At 44.2% G+C, this 18,236-nt stretch overlaps 1 protein-coding gene across 4 annotated transcripts in view; it reads right to left on the reverse strand.

The window, feature by feature from the left end:
* dnah2 (dynein, axonemal, heavy chain 2) overlaps nt 1–18,236 on the reverse strand; it is a 243,293-nt gene that overhangs the window by 157,968 nt on the left and 67,089 nt on the right. For all 4 annotated transcript variants that reach the window (XM_069920089.1, XM_069920087.1, XM_069920088.1 and 1 more), the window contains 10 exons: nt 17,873–18,073; nt 16,707–16,863; nt 16,186–16,360; nt 12,512–12,675; nt 11,658–11,819; nt 10,190–10,293; nt 6,317–6,473; nt 5,457–5,539; nt 1,721–1,901; nt 992–1,130 (listed from right to left, as the gene is read on the reverse strand). In XM_069920089.1, the coding sequence (XP_069776190.1) occupies nt 992–1,130; nt 1,721–1,901; nt 5,457–5,539; nt 6,317–6,473; nt 10,190–10,293; nt 11,658–11,819; nt 12,512–12,675; nt 16,186–16,360; nt 16,707–16,863; nt 17,873–18,073 (1,523 nt within the window). The remainder of the gene's footprint in view (nt 1–991; nt 1,131–1,720; nt 1,902–5,456; nt 5,540–6,316; nt 6,474–10,189; nt 10,294–11,657; nt 11,820–12,511; nt 12,676–16,185; nt 16,361–16,706; nt 16,864–17,872; nt 18,074–18,236) is intronic.

Genomic DNA, 18,236 nt, shown 5'->3' on the forward strand with positions numbered 1-18,236 from the left:
GGGTGCCCTACTTCCCAGTAACAACCTCATTAGGTCACAATGACAGAATCTGTTCCCATCTGGCATAAATTTTCCCTTCATTATTACTCCCCTGCCTGTCCTCTTAACCTGCATCTTGCTGAGCGATGGGTCGAGGATGCTGGGAATTCTCCAGAACTTCAGTCAAATGCGCTGGGCAGAACAAATGCCAGGTCACCCAAGCTGGGGCAATCCTTGTCTGACCAGGCCTTCTTGATATACCAAGTCAGCTGATGTCCTTGCACATTTCTGACTACAGATTGTCCGAGAGTTAGCAACAAGGAAGGGCCATTCAACCCTTTGACTGTTACTCTTTCAATTAGATGGTCTGACAGTAATTCCATCTTCCTGTCTTGATTCCAAAACCCTCAATCCCTTTACTCAACAAAAATCAAACAATCTTTACTTTGAATTTCTAACTGAAGGGCAGCATGGTTGACATAGCAGTTCGTGCAACGCCTTTACAGTGCCAGTAATTTGGATCAGCGGGGTTAAAATCCCGCGTTGTCTCTAAGGAGTTTGTACGTTCTCTCTGTATCTGAGTGGGTTTTATCCAGCTGCTCCGGTTTCGTCCCACTGTTCAAAAACACACTGAGGGTGTAGGTTAATGGGGTATAAATTGGGCCAAATGGACTTGTGGGCCAAAAATGGTTCTATATAACTACATTAAATAAATTCTGACCTCAACAGGCTTTTGGGCAAAGATTTTCAGATTTTCTGTGTAAGTTCTTCCTGAATGGCCTGCCTCAGATTTAAAACACTGCCCCTTTGTACTGTTCAACAAGTGGAAATACTTTATTTCCCCACCCTACTATATCCTTTAATTTTCTTGATTATATCCAGCCCTCCTCCCCCCTCAATTGGCTCTCAAGGGAACACAACTGCAATCTGTGACCTTGAGTCAGTCCCAGAATTGTCCTGGCAGCTCTACGCTGTTCCCTCTCTTTGGCCAATCTCTCCTGCTTCAGCGTACCTGGATGATGGGTGCCTCTCAGAGCATTGGGTTCTCGAACCAAACGGTACATTATGACCTTCCACTGTTCATTGATGCTGTCAAACTCTGCTGACTCCTGAGGAAGCTGCTTTCTGATGTCCTCTCCAAGGAAGATGTTCTACAGCAAACAAAGGCACAGGAGGAGGCTGTATCCCATCAGTGATGTGCAACTGGCCTCCTTCCCTTCCCTTCCCTATTGCACCATCAGTTAGAGTCCAAGGCCACTGAGAGGATAGCAGACCCAGGTCCCTCATAATGTGTACTGCTCAGAACAAACCATTTATCCATTCAGTTCACCATTGGTGTTACACGTGTAACATGAGGGGTTCTAACTTACTGGTCGGATTTACGAAGATTGGTGGAGGGAAATCTCCTCTGGCTTAAGCTTACCTTCAACAGCTTCCATTTCAACCAAGTTTCCAATCCCCTATTTTGAGCAACAAAGAAATGGAGCCCATCATTCGATAGCAAGGCATTAAACTAGATGAACATAAACAATGGCAAAGGCATTGTTTCTTTGGAAGTCACCACTGTCCTCCACTAATAATATTTGAAAGTGTATTATCTGGTCATTGCCACATTTCTGTTTGCAGGAGCTTGCTTTCGTCTTGCCATGTTGCATGACTGCTCAAAGTATTCCATTGGACACAAAGGGCTTTGGCATATAATGCTGGTAAGAGCCTCTCGACCTGCAATGGTCTCACTTACCTCCAGGTACAGCCACTGCCTCTGCACAGTTAGGGTCATCTCTATCACCTCCAGAATCAGAGAGAGACACCGCTCCCAGTAATCCACCTGCTTTTCAAATGCCTTTAAGTAAGGAGAAGACTTCATGGTTGACAATGTGAGCTGGTTCTCCTCCAACGTCTGGAAGATCTCATCAGTTCCTCTGTGGTGCATGGTTAAAAACAAGTGAACTGTACAGCACCAGTGCAGTGAACTGGAATTCATTGTCTATGTATTGTTCAGATGGCTCCACCCTCACCTACCCTCACCCTCCCCCCCCCCCCCCTTTACCTCAGATTCACCGGAGGACTATTGTGTGTACTGGCTATTGATTGTAAGCTATTAAGTGTGTTTAGACTCCTCACTTGCCTCTGAGTGCACTCAGTCACGTGACTGCCAGCAATCAGGACCAGGTTCGATTCCCGGGTTGTTTGCAAGGACTTTATATGTTCACCCAGTATCTGCATTGGTTTTCCCCGGGGGCTCCAGTTTCCTCCCATTGTTTGAAATGTACTGGGGGTGCTGGTTAATTGGGTGTAAATTGGATGGCATGGGCTCATGGGACAAATGGCCTGTTACCATGCTGTATATCTAAATTTTAAAAATTTAAAACACTCCTCTCAACCATGGAACAGGGGATTCTGAATTGAGTTTTCTGACTGGGAGTCAACACAGGGAGAGGGGGCAATATATGGACAAGGACAAGTCATAGCATTGCCGAACACAGCAATGACTAAGAACCCTCGTCCATCAACATCCTGAGCTTTAGTCAAAGATACCTTTTTTTTTTAGGTATTGGAATCCAAATGGTCTGTAGTTTTCCAGTTGTGGCCTCACCAACACCTAACACAATTGCAACAAAACCTGCCTACTTTAATGAAGGCCAACATGACATTTGCCTTCTTATCTACCTGTTGAACCTACAAGACCATAAGACATAGGAGAAGAAATAGGCTGTTCAGCCCATCAAGACTCACTGTTTTTTAATCATGAGCTGATCCATTTTCCCATTCAGCCCCATTGCCCAGCCTTTTCCCCATAATCTTTGATGCCCTGGCTAATCAAGAACTGCCTTAAATACACCCAATGACCCGGCCTCCACAACTGCCTGTGGAGATTTACCACCCTCTGGCTAAAGAAATTCCTACACATCTCGGTTCTGAAGGTAAAGATTCCATTATTGTCATGTAATACATTTAGAATGTAACATACATGAAATACTTTAACTTTTGTCTTCTGTAAGGAAGCAGATGCCCTTCATTTCTGAAGTTGTGCCCTCTTGTCCTAGACTCTCCCACCATGGCAAACAACCTTTCTACAACTATTCTGTCCATACCTTTCAACATTCTAAATGTTTCAATGAGATTTCTCTCCCCCCCCCCCCCACCCCATTCTCCTAAATTACAATGAGTACAGGCCAAGAGCTGACAAACACTCTTCTTATGGTAACCCTTTCATTCCTGGAATCATCCTTCTGATCCTCCTCTGAAGCCTCTCCAATATCTTCTCTTCAACGAGGAGCCTAACAACTGCTTACAATACTCAGATTTCAGATTTATTTTCAGAGTACATATGTGACATCACATACAACCCTGAGATTCTTTTTTTTCCTGTGGGCACGGCAGAATTACCACTAATTGATAGTGCAAAGAAAAATGTTTATACAACGTACACATGTAAACCAATAAAGAACTGCAAGCAAATAACAAAATGTAAACAACTGACTGTACAATACTGTGAAAATTTTTTTTTAAAAAGATCAATAAAGTGGAAAAGTGCGAGTCCTTAAATGAACCCCCTGATTGAGTTTGTTGTTGAAGAGTCTGATGGTGGAGGGGGACACCTTTCCTGCTGACAGCAGCAAGAACAGAGCGTGTGCTGGGTGGGGTGGGATCCTTGATGATCACTGTTGCTCTCCGACGGCAGCGTTCCCCGTAAATGTTCTCAACGGTGGGGAGAGTTTTGTCTGTGGTGGCCTTGGCTGTTTCCACTACCTTTTGGAGGACTTTTCATTCAAAGGTATTGGTGTCCCCATACCAGACCGAGATGCAGCCAGTCAGCACACTTTCCACCACACACCTGTAGAAATTTGCCAAGGTTTCTGATGTCGTACCAAATCTCCGCAAATTCCTGAGGAAGTAGAGGCGCTGGTGTGCTTTCTTCACGGTGCCATCTGTTGGGTCCAGGAAAGATCCTCCAAGTGAGGTCTCACCAGTTTCTGATGTCGTACCAAATCTCCGCAAACTCCTGAGGAAGTAGAGGCGCTGGTGTGCTTTCTTCACGGTGCCATGTGTTGGGTCCAGGAAAGATCCTCCAAGTGAGGTCTCACCAGTGCCTTATAACGCCTCAACTTCACATCCCTGCTCTTATATTCTATTCCTCTTGAAATGAACACCAGCATTGCATTTGCCTTCACCACTGACTCAGCATGCAAGTTTACCTTCAGGCTATCCTGCATGAGGACTCCCAGGTCCCTTTGCATCTGGATATTTTCAATGTTCTCCCCATTTAAAAAAACTTTTCTACCAAAAATCTGCTTGATTTCATTTTGTGATTCGTGCACTTGAGCACCCAAGATCCTTCTGCACTTCCTCTCTCCATGAAGATAATAACCTGCCTTGTATTTCTCTCTACTGCATAGTCTCCCGCTTCCCCACATTAAACACCACTCTGTCTCTAACCCATTGGAAAAATCACAGTATCCTCATCACAACATACCTTTCCACCTATTTTTATATCATATGCAACTTTGGAAGCCTTTATATACTGTTCCAGTTCATTAGTGTTAGCAGTGAACACTTATGCACCAAGAACTGATCCCTGAGGTATTCCACTAGTTACCTGTCAGAAACAGGCCCATTTATTCTAGCTCTCTATTTTCTCAGATAGCCAGTTTTCATTACATTCTAACAGACTTCCTCCAATACCATTGAGCTTTTAATTTATATACCAACATCTTTTGAACATCTAAATGTGCTGCACCTACAGGTCCCCCTGTATCAAACCTCCCAATTATATCCTCAAGAAAATTTGTCAAACATGCCTTAAAAAAGCACATTGACTGGGTTCTGAAAAAAAGCTATTTCTAGTTTGATCATTAACTCTAGCACCGTGTTAAACGAGCTGGCCTGTATGCCTTTTTTCTGGAGCTTAACAAGTTTTGAATGTTTTCAACCACAGGGTCCACCAGGTGACTGCAAGCTCCCACTCATTGGCTGCACAGCAGCACCTGGTGCAGGCAGGTTACACACCCTGGAGTTTGCTGACTCCTGATGTACATTAGCTCTTGGTAGCTAGATATTGGCTGTACGGCCCTGCACTGGGTGCTTGGCCATCATACAGCAAATACGCACAAGTGGCATTGTTCCAAGACTAATATTTAACAAGCAATATTTATTTATTTATTGCTATATGTGTATATTTGTCCTATGTATGTATTGTTTGTCTGAATGTGTGTGTGGTGTCTGGTTGTATGTCTGCATGTTTTGTACCGAGGACCAGAGAACGCTATTTCGTCAGGTTCTACATACAATCGGATGATAATAAACATCAACTCCTTCAACTATCCCATTTCTCTTTCTCCTCCAGTAAGATATTTCTTAAAATCTGTGTTTGGTCAATTCTTTAGGGGAGACCTGTCTTGTTGCAGTGAAGTGCCTAGGTCAGTTATTGACACAAAAGGCACAAACAAATGCAAAATACTATTTTAAGGACTCACCTCAGCTTATAATGGCCTTTGTCCTTGTAAGGTACAAGATCAAGTGTTGTAACTTCCCAGGTTTTATTTATTGCCTCCAAAGCCTGTTGAGAGACAACACCAAGAAGATCACTGCTACATTGTTTAAAGTTCATCATGAAGATTGGAATGAATGAATATTGTGATTGAATATTGCAACTCACTTAAGTGGTTGATTCCCTATAGATCTGGTCTGTGAGCCTGACTTTGCAGTTTGCTTCATCCATCATCTCTGGACTGCCTCACTGATGCTGTGTGTGCTCAGTCCAGCTGTGAGAGTACTGACTGACCATTGGAACACTGCTCCTCCCCTTCACATTTCTCAGTCAAGGGAGCAGGGGGTGATAGAAGAGAAAATGCTATTGCCACTGGATACAGCAGACTGCAAAATCAGCCACACATAACTACCAGACCAGATCACCCACTAAGTGGGATTCATTGAATGGAGTTCATTAACTAAACTACAATAAAAATAGTGACCACCAAATTGTTAAAGGCATCTGTTGTCCTTACCCAGTCTGGGTAACACCAGGCTGCCTCTTAAAATTGCCTTGCAAGCCACTCAGTTCTGAGGCAGTTTAGACATGGACAACAGATATCAACTCACCAGCGAAAGCCACATCCCAGGAATGGTATGCCACAGGAGGAGGGTATCTACCTATTGGAGGATATCTACTAGGTCAACTTCACAGGCCAAGACTCACCTACCCATGGATCTATTGTGCAAGCCCTTATACAAACTGGTACTCACACCTTATGACAGTTTTGCAGTACTGAAGTATGATAATTGTAAGTTTGTCAGAGCTCACATTGGGCAGATGCAGACCATGAGCTGTCCCTACCATTTCAATGGAGAGCTCCTTGCTGGCAGCTGATGAGATAGTGCCGATTACATCTGCATATTGCTCCAAGCCCAGATCAATGATCCTCTCCAGGGTGAAGTCATCAGTGGTATGATCAAACATTTTTTGCACCTCGTCCTTAATACTGTTCCAGTGTCTGAAAGTCAGCAACAAGGGGAAAAAAAAATCAATGACCATTTTAATGTAATTTCAACAACACAGAAGAAGGGAAAGTTACCTGCCTCCCATAGGCTTCCCCACAAGACTGGAAGAAAGCACAGGATCCATCTCAACTAGTCCTCTTAATCAGGACTGGACTAGAGTTTGAATTCCACGCTGTCTATAAAGAGTTTACGTTTTCCCGTGTCGGTGTGGGTTTTCTCCGGGTGCCCCCCACTGTTCAAAACATACTGACGGTGTCTGTTAATGGGGAGTAAATTGGGCGGCACGGACTCGTGGGACTAAATGCCTGTTATCACACCGTATGCCTAAATTTAAAGTCCACATCAGAGCTCTGAGCTCTTAATCTAGGACTAACACTGGGGGAGAGTCACATATGCAGAGGAATAATACTGAGGGGGGGGGGGGTTGCACTAGAAGAATGGCAGCACTGAGGGAGTGCTACCATGTCAGAGGGGCAGTACTGAAGGAGCAACTCTCTGTTGGACAGGCAGTATTGGGAATGCCAAAAGTTTTACCTCTGGATGAGATTTTGGCCTCAGCTGTCCACAAATCCCACCTACTCTTACTTCTGCAGTACACAGGAACAACATTCATCCCTCAACCAATATTATCTTCCCATGGTCATACCTTATTAAATACGGTACTTAATTGACTGTGAATGGCTTTGGGCACTGTAAAGAAGCTATAGAAAATCTATTTTAACTACAGGAGAAATGACCAATGGATTAGAGGAATAGAAAAAAAACTATTATATTATCTCAGAATAGATCTACTTTTAGAATAAAGACTTGATAGTGCTTTTAAAACTTAATATCATTCATTCAGGGGCCTTGACATTCGGCGTGGATGATCACAACTCTCCATCCGTCACGATCTCTGACCCTCTGAATTGTAGTTGTTGCCTCCCCCTGTTCCCCTCTGAGCTGAGACTGTAGTCGATGGTGAGTTCATGATTGTACATGGGAAAAATACGGAAGTGGCTTCCCGTTGCCTTCTTCAGTTGCAGTGTCCATACTGGACAGGTAACCCTGGCCGTGGATCAGCAGATTCATCTGCCCAGCGCTTTTGGTTTCACAATCATAAATTCCAATTTGTAGAATCTGCTTATAAAAACCATCCGCGATCTGCAATCCATAGCTTCATGTGACCCTAAACAGGTACTACATCTTGTCCAAGGGTGACCTGTTGGCTATATATACGCAAACAGTTTTTATTTTTCATCCCTTGACAGTGAAGTGTTCAAAATTAAGATCACTGATTGATCTAGAAGGAGGAGATCACCAGGAGCGTCACTACTGAACTGTCACGGGACAGCCTATCTTTTCTATTTCATTTTCTCTTGCTCTACAACTGTGAACATTTATCTATCTTTTTATACTTATTATTCTTTTTTTTTGTCTTGGCCTATTGTGATATTTTAATTTATACTATTGGTGGATTCTGATGTGCTACCAGCAAACAAGAATTGTGGTGCATCTGGGCCTTGCACTTCTGTACATCACATTAAACTCTCCGCATCATCAAATCTCCAGCGCAGAATCAGAGTTGTGACAGCGCATTTGGTCCATCCAGTCAGTCACCTCCCTACAGTACAATCCAGTTCCTCCCAAAGAAATCCTTTCTTTCAGGAAAAAGAGAACCTTGGCACAAGAACTCAAGAAAATGGGAGCTAGAGTAGACAAGCAGGCCCCTCAAGCGCCTCACTAGCTTATGCATACTGGCTTTGGTTCCTGTTCTGTGCCAGGTTTCTGTACTCTTATTTTCATAATGCTATTTCTCCACATTAAATACTTGACTCTATAATCCTCCAAGGTAAACAATTTCAAAGATTCATCATCCTTTGTGAAAAGAAATTTCTTCACATCTTAAATGACCAGCCCTTTATCATATAACCACATCCCCTTGTTCGAGACTCTCCCACCAGTGAAGATTTTAGTCCCTTGGTTTCCTCCTGACTCCCAGATCCAGCTAAAGGAGATTGCTCATAGGTTCAGTGCAGGAGCCAAAAGATCCCGCCAAGTCAAGGTTTTGAATGTAGAAGCAGGAATGTCTCACTGTAGTTGTGTACAACCTTGGTGAGGCCATACCCCTCAGTACTGTGCACAATTTTGGTCTCCTAATCTGAGGAAGAACATTCTTGCTATTGAGTGGGTGCAGCAAAGATTCACTAGGGCTGCTTCCAAAGATGGCAGGATAGATATATAAAGAAAGACTGGATAGACCATGGTTATACTCATTGGAATGTAGAAGAATGAGAGGGAATCTCATAGAAACACAAAATTCTGCCAGTACTAGACAGGTAAGATATAGGAAGAATAATTCTGATATTGGGCAAGTCCAGAACAAAGCATCACAATATAAAGATAAGGGGCAAGGCATTTAAGACTGAGATGAGGAGAAACATCTTCATTCAAGGAGATGTGGAACTCCCTCACAGAAAAAGTTGCGGAGGCCAATTCATTAGACATTTACAAAAGGGATGTATACTCTGGCTAAAGGGATCAAGGGGAATGGAGAGAAAGAAGGAATAGGGGACTGAGGTTGCTTGATCAGCCATGATTGCATTGAATGGTGGTGCAGACCTGTAGGGATGAATGGACTCTTTCTTCTCTCTTTGGCTTGGCTTCGCGGACGAAGATTTATGGAGGGGTAAATGTCCACGTCAGCTGCAGGCTCGTTTGTGGCTGACAAGTCCGATGCGGGACAGGCAGACACGGTTGCAGCAGTTGCAAGGGAAAATTGGTTGGTTGGGGTTGGGTGTTGGGTTTTTCCTCCTTTGTCTTTTGTCAGTGAGGTGGGCTCTGCGGTCTTCTTCAAAGAAGGTTGCTGCCCGCCGAACTGTGAGGCGCCAAGATGCACGGTTGGAGGCGATATCAGCCCACTGGCGGTGGTCAATGTGGCAGGCACCAAGAGATTTCTTTAGGCAGTCCTTGTACCTCTTCTTTGGTGCACCTCTGTCACGGTGGCCAGTGGAGAGCTCGCCATATAACACGATCTTGGGAAGGCGATGGTCCTCCATTCTGGAGACGTGACCTACCCAGCGCAGTTGGATCTTCAGCAGCGTGGATTCGATGCTGTCGGCCTCTGCCATCTCGAGTACTTCGATGTTAGGGATGAAGTCGCTCCAATGAATGTTGAGGATGGAGCGGAGACAACGCTGGTGGAAGCGTTCTAGGAGCTGTAGGTGATGCCGGTAGAGGACCCATGATTCGGAGCCGAACAGGAGTGTGGGTATGACAATGGCTCTGTATACGCTAATCTTTGTGAGGTTTTTCAGTTGGTTGTTTTTCCAGACTCTTTTGTGTAGTCTTCCAAAGGCACTATTTGCCTTGGCAAGTCTGTTGTCTATCTCGTTGTCGATCCTTGCATCCGATGAAATGGTGCAGTCGAGATAGGTAAACTGGTTGACCGTTTTGAGTTTTGTGTGCCCGATGGAGATGTGGGGGGGCTGGTAGTCATGGTGGGGAGCTGGCTGATGGAGGACCTCAGTTTTCTTCAGGCTGACTTCCAGGCCAAACATTTTGGCAGTTTCCGCAAAACAGGACGTCAAGCGCTGAAGAGCTGGCTCTGAATGGGCAACTAAAGCGGCAAACACTAATTGTTTATGATTCTCTGAGTCAGGAAAGGATGGCCTTGCATAAAGAAAAAGGAAAAGGAATAACAAATGAGGGGAAAGGGCTCTTAACTCACCTCTCTCGCATGGATGGATTTTTGAGGTCGGTAATCAGAGGCATTGTCTTCTTAAACTGCTGCACCTTGTTCTTTGAAGTAATTACAATGTCCCAGTTCCTGTCCTAAAAAGTTGAACAGAAGCAGGTAATTAATCCCACTGGTTCTGAATAGGAAATTCACAATCTACCAGCATCTTAGTGGTTGGCCCCAGCGATCCTTCCTTGGATATGCAATGGGGAATCATAGAATAGGGAATCCTTTATCCTGCATCAAGGTTGGCAGATAAATCCCTCTCTTCCTGAGACCAAGGAATGGATTGAGTTTTCTGATGGTTTTAATATTGGTGCCTGACATACACCAACCAGCCTGTGTTGGAGAACACTGTGGGGGAAGCTGGTTGGAGTCTGGAATGTGATGTATTGAGAAAAGAAACAAGCTATGAGTGGAAAAGCCAGTAATATTAGCTCAATTGTCGACTCGGGAGCAAGCGTTTTATCTGACTGTTCCATGTTTCTGTTGTAGAAGGTAAAATTCTCCACAGTAAGTGCACCTGTGGTTAACTTTATGACCAGTGCTAACTTGAAGAATAAGGGCAGCATATCATTTTTTAAATATTTAAATTTAGACATAGAGGCTCTTCCGGCCCAAATATCCCAATCAACTGTCAACCCCTGCACATTTTGAAGGTGGGAGGAAATCGGAGCAACAGGAAGAAACCCACATTGACATGGCCAGATTCAAAATAGGGCCGCTGGAGCATTGTGTTAACCATGCCGCCCTCCAGTTTAATATTTATATTACATACAGTTCCCCTGCAATCACAAATGATCACTTACAGATATGTACTTATTTCTTTCATTATCACTGGGTCTAAATCAGTGGTTCTCAACCTTTTTCTTTCCACTCACATACCACTTTAAGTATTCCCTATTCTGTAGGAGCTCTGTGATTAGTAAGGATTGCTTCAGGTGGTATGTGGGTAGAATGTAAAAGTTTGAAAACCCCAGTTTTAATCGCCCCTCGTTGACTTGTTCTGTGCACCGTTTCAGAACTCCAAAGGACAATGGGCCAATGACCATTTTTCTCAAGTAAAATATTTCAGTCACAATTGGGTCTGGAGCAGTGATTCTCAACCTTCCTCTCCCAGTCACATTCCACCTTAAGCAACCCCTGACTAATCACAGAGCCCCGATAGCCTAGGGATGACTTAAAGTGGGATGTGAGTGGAAAGAAAAAGGTTGAGAACCCCTGGCCTGGAAATTCCTCCCTTTATGGCACAGTAGGTGCTATCGAACCAGAAGATCTGCCACATTTACATATTGCTCACCACCACCTTTCCAAGGTCAGTCAGGCACTGGGGATAAACATTGACCTTGCCAGCAGCATTCAAATTGCGTGCGTTAATGGGTTCTCTTCTGATTCATCCATGAAACTGTGAGCAGCAAGATGTACCTGTGCACGCCCTGAGTGGGCTGAGTGATTGTACCTTCAGCATTTGGCTCAGCTTGTGGAGTTTCCTGTAGTAGCTTGTAGCAGTATTTTCCATAACCTGTGTCATAAGGGAGCTGAATTTTTCTCCCTTCCACTCTAACCAAGAGTCTTCCCATTGCTTGGTAACCTCCCATGTTTGCTGAAGATAATCTATATCCTGGAGTTGGAGACACATAGAAAATGAACAAAAACTTTTCCAATGGCAGGAGGAACAGTAACTTGAGGAAAATTTCAAAAAAAACAAACAAAAGATAACCGAGTTTCTTCATCCTTTCCAAATACAGTTTTGGAAGGATCCAAAGATCTGTAAAGATTGCAGTAAAAATAGAAGTTCTGGAATGTCTCCAGGTTGAGGGACTTCAGCTATGAGCCTAGACTGGGATTGTCTTCCTTGGGGCAAAGAAGATTGAGGGGAGATTTAACAGAAGTGTGCAAGATGGTATTGGACAGGGTAAGGAGAATTGTTTCTATTGGCAGATGATTTGAGGAATGGGATCACAGAATTAATAAGAGGACGGGTAGGAGAATGATAGGAAATAATTTGCAGGACCAAGATGAATGACTAGGAGGAGGAGTGACCAGATAGTTCTAAAAGCAGCCAGCATGGACTAGGTAGGCCTAGTTCTGGCATGTAAGATTTCGATGTTTCCATAGTGGTCATGGTCTGGAATAAACTGCTTTGTAGCACAAGTGAAGCAGAATCAAATGAGAATTGAATAAATGTTTGCAGATTGCAGGATTGTGCTGAGAGCCAGGGAGTGGGACATCTCCTTCAAGGGCAATTCTGAATGGCATGGGCAAGATGGCCTCCTTCTGAGCTTTAGGATTCAATGAGCAACACTTGCTTACTCTCTCCAGGGCCTGGAGCTCTTTGGACAAAGGCTGGTCAATTTTGAAGACATTGAGGCCATTGCGGATGCTGTTCTCCTCTTCCTTCAGGGCGTTGAGGTTGTTACGCAGTTCAGCTATCAAGGCCAGTGCCGCCTCAGGGCTCATTGCGCTGCTGAAGGGACCTACAAAAGGGGAGACATAGCCAACCATTAAAGTGTCACCTTTCCCCTTGCTGAAGGGCATCAGCATCTACAGAGACATTTAACCAGCAGCATGGCTTGCTTAATAAAGTCAGTGAGGAAAACCAGCACCTCTGTTCTCTCCCAATGGACCACTTGCTGCTGTTCCCCATTTTCCTCAGTTCCATGGCTCGCCACAAACAGGATACAATTTCCACAAGTTGAACCCAGTAAACAGATGTAATGGCTGAATTTCATTCACTAACTTACAATCCATGTGTACACGGAATGCAGTGGAATGTGCTGCGCCCACACAGTTCCAGAGACTTGGGTTCAATCCTGACCTTCAACACAATTGGCATGGAGTTTGTATGTTGTGACCCATGAGTGACCACATGGGATTCCTCGGAGTACTCCAGCTTCCTCCCACATCCCAAAAACGTGTTGATAGATTAATAGAGAAACGCAAACACTACTGATGCTGGAATCTTGATCAAACACTGAGATGTTGGAGAGACTCAGCAATGTCAGGCAGCATTCGTGGAGAGAAGTGGTCAGTCAGATTTTAGATTGAGCCCCTTTATCGAGACTAAAATAGGAAGGGTTGAGAAATGAGAGAGGAAAGAAACTAAGGGGCACAGAGGTGACAGGGTATTGGTCAGAAGGTGGAGAGAAAGGAAAAAAGGAGACCACTGAGAGGTGGGGAAGGTTACAGAGAAAAGAAACAATAAGAATAGATGAAGGAGAAATGGAAACAGTAGAACCAGTTATCTGGGGGTTACCTAAAAGTAGAATAAAAATCAATGTCCTTACCAATGGGTTTAAGACTGCTAAGGAAGGATATGATGTGTTAGTCCTCAAATTTATGTCTGGCCTCAACCTGGCAGTAGATGAGGACAGACGTGTATGTGTAAGAATGATGAGAGGAACTGAAATGATTGGCCACTGGCTCTCCGACTTTAGACCCACCCACAAAACATATAATTGGACCAGTGATTTTCAAGCCATATTCCAAATTGTAGGATTGTATTGGGAAATGAAATCCTGAAACAAGTTCACAACTTCAAGTACCTTGGATTGTGGGTAACATCTGATGGCAAATGCGAAATAGATGTAAAAGGAAGACTAGCAATGGCAAGAACAGCATTTATAGAAATGAGAAACATCCTAACGAACAAGACATTTGCCTTAGAACTCTCAGCTGCTACATTCTTCCCATATTGATGTTTGGCTGCGAGTCATGGATGGATTCAAATGCAATGGAAAAAAGAATCAATGCAGCAGAGATGTAGTTTCTCAGAAGAATGCTACACATACCATATATGGACAGGATAACAAATGAAAAAGTTCTACAAAGAAAGAAAAAGTTTGAAAACCACTGTTTTAACTGTCCCTCATTGACTCGTTATGTGCACAGTTTCAGAACTCCAAAGGAAATGGGCCAAAGACAAATTTTCTCAAGCAAAATATTTCAGTAACAATTGGGTCTGGAGCAGTGGTTCTCAACTATTTTTTACTCACTCACGTATCACTTTTAAGTAATCCTTTACTAATCACTGAGTATCTCTGGCATAGGGATTACTTAGAGTGATATGTGAGTGGAAAGGAAAAGTTTGAAAACCACTGAATTGGACTCTGTAAAGGTCCCCTTATGTGTAGATGAGCAGTAAAATCTGGGGTTGTTGATTATAATAAGGATAAAATAGATTAGGGTAAGATTAATGTAAAATTGTGTGCTTGATGGTCAGTATAGACAGTGGGCTGAAGGGCCTGTTTCCATGCTGCATTTCTCTCATACGTATAATGTCCATAGCATGCTTTGTTTTTCTGGGATGGATGGAAGGGAGACCAAGATCAAGACAATGGTGTCTCGGGGTCAGCCGTGGTTGAGAGGGCTGCAACTGTTGGGTTAGAGATCATGGAATGCAGAGTCCCTCCCAGAAACATGTGCTGAAATCCAAGGTGTGTTTTGGGGGAGTGGGAATCCAAGGTTGGGAAGTAGGGATCCAAACCATGGGTTGGGGGAGTGGGATAGGTCTTCCTCAGCTCTTATCCAATATTCCTGTATTGCCCCTTCTGACAGTGCAGCCAGGAAAATGTATCACATCATCCCACATTCACAATGAGATCATGCACCAGCATGTACAAAATATGTCCATTTAACATGACTTCCAAGAGTGAACCACACTAAACTTTAGCAAGGCTCACTAGCATCCTTCAAGTCGAAGATCAGTCACAATGGTGATTGCAGAACTTGCCGCATGTGGAATTAACTACCACATTTCCTGCATTACAACCTAAACGTACATCCTGAGCCATGAAGTGTCTCCAATGACCTATATCATGAAAGGGGCTATAAAATCAACTGCAATAGGGACTTGGTGGGTCAAGCAGTACCTATGGAGGCAGAGGGATAATCAATATTTGGTGTCAAGACTTTGCGTCAGGACTGGGGTTAGACTTGTACATTTTTTTTTAATGTAGACATACAGCACCGTAACAGGTCAATTCGGACCTACGAGTCCACGTCACCCAATTTACACCCCATTAACCTACACTCTGGTACGTTTTTGAAGGATGGAGGAAACCGGAGCCACCAGAGAAAATCCACGCAGACACAGGGAGAACATAGAAAATCTTTATAGACAGAGCAGGATTTGAACCCAGGTCCGGTCCCAATCGTTAGCATTGTAAAGGTGTTGCACTAACCGTTACAGCAACCTTGCCATCCAGGTGCAGAATCTTAATCCGAAGCATCAACTATATCCCTTCGCCTCCACATTTGGTCTCCATTTTACTGCTCCACTTTGAAGACATTTTCCTTTCCTCTGTCCCTCTTTCAATGCTCCCCCTCAGGGTTTCTTCCATTCTTTCACCCAGTTCCAACTATTAAATTTTAATTTAGACATGCAGCACAGTAACAGACCCTTCCAGGCCACAAGCCCATGCCACTCAAATACCCTCGTTATCCTACAACCTCCATACATTTTGAGGAAACTGGAGGAAACCGGAGCACCTGGAGGAAATCCATGCAGACACGGAGAGAACGCATAAACTCCTTACAGACAGTGCTGGATTCGACCCCAGATCATTGGCACTGTAATAGGCTAACCGTGCTGCCTCCCTCTTACCTCTTTATACTGACTATATGTTTTAAAGCAGCGCCTCAATCTGGAAAGCCGATTACATCCCTTTGCCTCCACAGGTGCTCCATGATCCACTGAATTCCTCTTGCATTTCGCTGTTTTTATTCTAGGACAGCAGGGTTGGCGTAGCGGTTAGCGCAACGCCAGTGATCGGGACCCGATCTGATCTATTTTTCCACTCAGCCCCACTGCCGATCATCTTTGACGCCCTGGCTAATCAATATTCTAGCAATGCAGCCTCCTATGGTTTATTTTCCTCTGCTGGAATAGTGTAGTGCCACGAATTAATAAGTTTGAGAGGCAGGGAGTGTGGGTTTGTAGACAGAAGAGCCCTTCTTTAGATTTGCAACAGTTGCCTGCTTGTTACCTCTCATGGAAAATTCTCCAATGGCCATTTGAGTTTTCTTTTTCAGCTCCTCTGCCAAATGGATAAGGCCACTCCTGAACTTCTCTTTTTGTTTCTTCAGCATGGCCTCACTGTCGATGAGTATTTGTTGGAAGGCCATCCATTCACCATTCAGGGACTCTAGTTTGTACTGGACCTTTGAGAGAGGAACAAAGAAAAATGTGAGGTTCACAGGGCTTGTCTTGGTCAAGGGACTTCTCCTTGTGGCACGAATGACTGGGAAAATTATAAGGGGAACATGAGGGGAAATTTCTTTACGCAAAGGGTGGTAGGGATGTGGAATGAGCTTCGGACAGACGTGGTCGAGGCAGGATCATTGGTTACATTTAAGGAAAGACTGGATAGTTACATGGATAGGAGAGGACTGGAGGGGTGCTGGTCAGTGGGACTAGGAGGGTGGGGATTTGTTACGGCATGGACTAGTAGGGCCGAACTGGCCTGTTCTGTGCTGTAAGTGGTTATATGGTTATATGATTACTTACACTTTCATCTATCTGGAACTCGTACTTTTCCAAGATGCTGAATTCCTCGTGAATAGGTGGGATGCGTGCTTCAGTTTTGGGGAGCTCATTCTGAAGCATCTCCAGAAGGTAGATTCCAGAGGTCAGCTCTTCCAAGTTCTGCGGAATGTGGCCGACTCTGAAAGGTGGGGGTAAAGCACATTAGCAGCCCCACAAGTCCAGTCTGCAATACATCAAGAGTGTCAGCACTGATCAAAAGATTCCAGCTGAATACCTCATTGCACACAAACATGTACGGATACACCTCTTAAGAATTCTCTCAAGAATTCCCCCTTAACAAACAGCCCGCCAACTACTCATAACATGGATACTTGCAAAGAGAGTACACCGTAACCACTGATGACTTGAAATGAATGGTGTCCACACTTCATACATGCACAACATTGTTACAACACCAACGACTCGTGTTCGAATTGAGTGCTGTCTGCCAGGAGTTTGCAAACTCTCTCCATGTTTCCTCCAGAAGCTCCAGTTTCCTCCAACCCTTCAAAAATGTGCAGGGGTGTAATTAGGTGGTACAGGCTCATGGGCCAAAAGGGCCTGTTACCTGGCTGGGTGTCCAAATTTAAATTCACAGTAAAACTTGTGTTGTGCTGACTACTTTAGACCAATACCACTTTTGGAAAAGCTGGATGTCATACGAGGATTTTAACAATTGTCCTTTATGTCATCTCGCCACTTTAAAAAGAATTATTCTCAGGAAACGACGGTGCACTGTCCAGGGAGGGTTAACCCATTATTACCCAACCTTTGAGCTTAGTTCAGAACCCTAAATTGCAGGCCATTCGGCTCATCCTATCCGTGCATGGCCAGCAAGAGATATCAGCCAGGAATTTGGTCGTTGATCACCATCCAGAACTCTTGACTGGTAAGGAGATAACGGACATGGTGTTAATCATTTTTAAATCGGCACCTTGTTAATGGACACGGTGTTAAGCATTTTAATTGCTCAGCGATGGCACACGAGGGGTCAAGAAGCTGATGATGATTGTGCAGCCCAGTGAAGGGAAAGCCATCTATAGCCGCAAGTGGTGGTTGAAAGAAGAGTCGGAGATTTTTGGGAAGAATGTGAAAACAAACTACGGGCAGGGCGGTGGTACTTGGGTTATGGCAGCAGGTTTACCCACTTTGTTCTATTCTCATTGAGGAACTTGAGCAAGTCTATCAGCATGTTGCTTGCCATCTCACTCAGCAGGGTGGTGAACTTATTCTGCCACTCATTGCAGTGCTGGACAAGGGAGAATTTCAGTGGGGAGCAATCCAGAAGCACAAACTGAATCTGTACCACTGTCTCCTCTTTCTGGACGTTGTTGGCTACCTCTGTGTACCTGTTTAAAAAAAAGAGCAAAGTTCAGGCGAGTTGAGGATGTTGACAACTTCATTTAAGTGGAACAAGGTCAAGGATAAAGGCAGATGAGAACTGTTACGGAATGGGTAAGCATTACAGCTCAGAACTTGTTAGAATGTCATTCTGATTACAGCCAGGAAGAG

This window comes from Narcine bancroftii, chromosome 2, assembly GCF_036971445.1.
Source record: "Narcine bancroftii isolate sNarBan1 chromosome 2, sNarBan1.hap1, whole genome shotgun sequence".
Classification (NCBI taxonomy): Eukaryota; Metazoa; Chordata; class Chondrichthyes; order Torpediniformes; family Narcinidae; genus Narcine; species Narcine bancroftii.